At 26.8% G+C, this 4,521-nt stretch overlaps 1 protein-coding gene across 1 annotated transcript in view; it reads right to left on the bottom strand.

The window, feature by feature from the left end:
• LOC108689159 (WD repeat-containing protein 26) overlaps positions 1-4,521 on the bottom strand; it is a 9,834-nt gene that overhangs the window by 2,491 nt on the left and 2,822 nt on the right. The window contains 3 exon segments of the mRNA XM_018195806.1: positions 1,237-1,456; positions 3,747-3,920; positions 4,096-4,266. Of these exon segments, the coding sequence (XP_018051295.1) occupies positions 1,237-1,456; positions 3,747-3,920; positions 4,096-4,266 (565 nt within the window).

The following is a 4,521-nucleotide window of genomic DNA, read 5'->3' as shown; positions in this document are numbered from 1 at the left end:
CACATATATTCTATATATAAATATACATATATTCAGAAACAAAACTATATAAGCTATTTGCTACTAAGCGCACTGGTTTTAAATTGCAGATTTTTTAATTAGTTTTTTTAAGAATTTAAAAATTTTGAAAGAGATCATTATTTACTACAATTTTCCAATTTTCAACATTATTTTTATATATTTTTATGTATCAACTAAATCTCAAATTTCTATCAAAGTAGTGAAAAATCTTGAAATTGTTTAAAAAATAATGAATAAGGTACCTGAATCGAATAAGATTCATCTAATTAATTTCATTTTTTTTAAATTCTATTTATGGAGATATTGAAATAAATTAAGTGAGAGAGAGAGAGAGAGAGAGAGAGAGAGAGAGAGAGAGAGAGAATCAAATCTTTCTTTCATTTATTCACAAAAATCAAATATATTGTTTATATAGAATATTTGTAAATGAACGAACAAAACTTTTTTTTTAACTCTGATATTATTATACACATGAATATAATAAAAAATAAATTAAAAATAATAAAGGAAATAAATATTATCTTTCTAAATCAGTTTTAAAATGATTATTAATCACAAAAAGGAAATTCCTTAGGACTTACTCTACTCTCATACATTACAATCATCATTAATTTTGTTTATAAGTAACTCTAGTACTTTGGAAATTTCTAGCAATTTGAATGCAATTTTAATTTCTTAAAAAATAGCAATATTAAAAATCGTTATTCTCTAGTATATGCCACACATAACAAACAAATAACAATTATGTCAAGTCATAATAATAATTACATAAGTGGGCCTTATTTAATAATAAATATATTGCTTAAAAAAAATACTTATATTCATTTAAAAAAAATTGATTTATTTGTCATTTTCCATAGCTAGGAAGTTGAATAATATTATAATGTATTATAATAAATATGAAACAATGTGTACTGATAAACTTTATAGCGAATTGTTGGGATTAAAGAATTGGAATCGATAGCAATAAGTTTGTTTATTACAACAAAAACTTGTATGAGCCTAAAAAATGACTCGAAAGTAGTTATTAGAAAGTAGTATAGTTTATTATTCGTCTATTCTTTTTAAAATTTATTCTTAGAAAATCTTTTGTTTTCAATCATTTATTCACAAATTTAAATATTTAAGTTTTTTGAAAAAAAAAATCGTGTCAAAGTTGATAAAAAAATTTACAAAAAATTTCTTTATTCAAGAGAATATGATGTACATTGTTAATGCGCATATAGTATTATGTATGTATACTTACTGGATCTACATCCCATATAATTACAGTCATATCTTTAGAACCTGTGGCGAGCTTGAGACCATCGGGTGAAAATTTGCAATACCAAACTTCGTCGCAGTGATCGTTGAGTACCTGTATGGTATGGCACGGAAATTGTTCCTCACCACAATTATGATCCACAAGTAGAGAGACATTTTCTAGATTTGTCTGCTTTACAAGAAAAATTATTTCATTATGAAACATTGCATGAGATATTATCGAGAATAATTGTAACAGTAAAAGCACATAAACTTATTCGTTATATGTATAACAATAATAATGAAATAAATCTGCTTTCACAGACGTCTTTATATTGCACAAAATCTCAATTTAAAAGTCATATATACAACACTTACAATTTTGAAAAATGAGAAAGATTTTATAAAAAAAATTTTTGCATGTCTTATAGCAAAAATTTCGTAGTTATAAGAGAATATACACAATCGAAAAATAAATTTTATACGATATTTTATATTTCAAAATATCAGAATTGAAGTAAAATATTTATTTTTTACAACAACAATAACTAACAAACTTTAACAAGAGATAAATTATCTTAATACTTTAACATGCAGAATAATTAAAAGAAATATTATAGAAGAAAATTCATTGCTTTTTACATAACACAATACTTTTAAACAAAAGATATCAATGAAGTTGCATATATATTTTATAAAAAACACATACAAAAAAATTTGTTACATGCATCATATTTTGTTCTCCTAAAGCCTATTCTATAATGTGCTCTTTGATTCTTGTTTTTTACTTTTTGCTTTTTTCTCTTTTGCAATCGTTTTATTGACAATTGTATTTTTTGCTATATATTTCTTGTTTCTTTCGAAGTTCGTTAACTTTTATCTCGGATGATATAAAACAAAAAATCGGATAAGAAGCAAAAAGATAAGATGTAAAAAATAAGCAAATGCAAAAAATAGGAAACAAAAAGCATATTATAGAACAGGCTTTAAGGAGAACGAATAAAAGTCGTCGATTTTTGCCCCCAATCAGGAAGTGAAATGTGTATGTTTCTTTATAGTTTTTGGGCTGCAGAATCACGTGAAGCAATCAGTTTTTTACATAAACATGAAGGGAATAAAGAATAAAATCCTTTATTCACATCGTTATGAAATTGCTGTCAGTTATGCTTTAATAATTTAAAAACTAATAGTTTTCGTAACGATGTGAATAAAGATTTTATTAATTTTATTTCAATGTACCAATTTTTTTCTTGAGTTAGGATCGTTATGATAATTTTCGATTTTTCGAACATAAGGAAATGTAGAATAAAACGATTCCTGACCGACCGTCAGATATACATACTTTTTATCTATTTCTTTATCTAAATAAAATATTCAAAAAATCGAAGAATATCTTATTTCTGAAAGAATAGTATGCTTAATTTTATGAATTTTGCGAGTATATATTTTTTCATAGTTTGTGCAGTTAATATTATTTCTCTCATTTTTTGATATTGTGTTGCAATTGCTGAATAGACATGTATCAACAATTTATTATGTATAATTACATTAAAATTGAATTAATATTTGACATTTTTTCGGATTTGTTTTTTCGAAATTCATATATTCAACCTTTTTATGAAATTATCAATGTAGAAGAACTCTACATAACCATTATAAGATTGCTGTTTTAAAGTGCTGTTAATTATAATATCATTCCATTCAATGGCACTACGGTCCAAATAGAACTCGGTCTTCTCTGGAAATAAGATTCCGAAACAATAATTTTTCCGGAATTAGATTGTTAATCTAATTTTGAATCCCCTAGAGAATCAATGCATCTACTGATATATCTACTGATATATGAGACCTACAGTTTTTAACACCGGCTCCGAACGGCGGTGGCAAATATATTCTCGGTGGTTTGCCATTGCCTTCCGAGGGATGGCAATCAAATCAAACTTTTGTGTTCTGGATGGATTTGAACCCTGAGATTTTCGGCATAGAAAGTAGTCACACTATAACATCATTAACGCTTTAAAATAGAAATTTCGGCAGTTAAATTTATTAATAAGCATATTAATTATGTCAATATTTAAAAGCGAGTTAATGTACAAAGGCACTTTCACTACGCGCGCGATACGCCCTAACTGAATGCGTGAATTTCAGACACTGCAATTGACGAACTTTAATTGTTTATAATTTAAAAAATATTATAATCTCGATATTTTCGTATAAGACTTTTAGAATGTTTCACAAAATCTGCTAGTAAAAGAAATCGCATTCTTTCTGAGACACTTTATGTATGTGTATACACACAAGCACGCATACATAAAAAAATTGAAAGAAATTCTTGGAAAGATAGTTAAATCAAAATGAACTGAATTCTCTAGCTCTATTTTCTTATAGGTATAAAATATAAAAATAAAAAGTAATATTATAAGAGATAGAGCATAGTTTGCGATTCAAATCGCAATTTAATTCATTAATTCATTAACATATACCTGCGAATGCGTTATGTGATACGTGCAGAGTTGATTTTGCATTTCCACAGCTTGACAAAGTAAAGAATGAAGTCTGCGAGGCGGTAACATAATGGAGGGTGGCAGAAATCTTTGCAGTCTGTCCATAAGTGCAGCCCTGGAGGCTGATCCTTTGCCATCCCAACCTGCGCGTGTCTGTCAACAAGTGTCCATTTGCTAGTGACCAAATTTTCAGTTATAAATTAGTTTCAACTATATTTTAAGAATGAGAAAGCTTCAGTTGTTGTAGGAACTTATTAGTACACGACCTAAATCAATAAAATGCAATACGAAATCTGTGTTCATTATTTAAATCAAATATATGGAATACCTGTAATTCATCTCGTCCACTGCACATCATAAATAAAGATAACTGGTGAATACGACCGGTATTATGCCCCAAAGGTGTAAGCTCATTGCGCAGTACATGTAACGCATCAAACACCATGCCTTCTTCTAAATATTCTAAATATTTTTGTTCTAGCAATAAGAATTTCATCTCCTACGGATAAGAAAAAGATATTGATTGAATTGTCAATCAAATGTTTTAAAAGTTTGTCTGCAAATCTTCTTAGCTTTTTAAAATTGCATTATCCTTCTTCTTCTTATTCTTTAATATTTAAATATTTAATATTAAATATTTAAATAGTATCTATAAGTATATATTTCAATAGTATCTGTGTATGTATGTATGTATGTATGTATGTATGTATGTATGTATGTATGTATGTATGTATGTATGTATGTATGTATGTAT

Source organism: Atta colombica, unplaced genomic scaffold (assembly GCF_001594045.1).
Source record: "Atta colombica isolate Treedump-2 unplaced genomic scaffold, Acol1.0 scaffold261, whole genome shotgun sequence".
NCBI lineage: Eukaryota > Metazoa > Arthropoda > Insecta > Hymenoptera > Formicidae > Atta > Atta colombica.
This window is presented reverse-complemented; position numbering and strand designations above follow the sequence as displayed.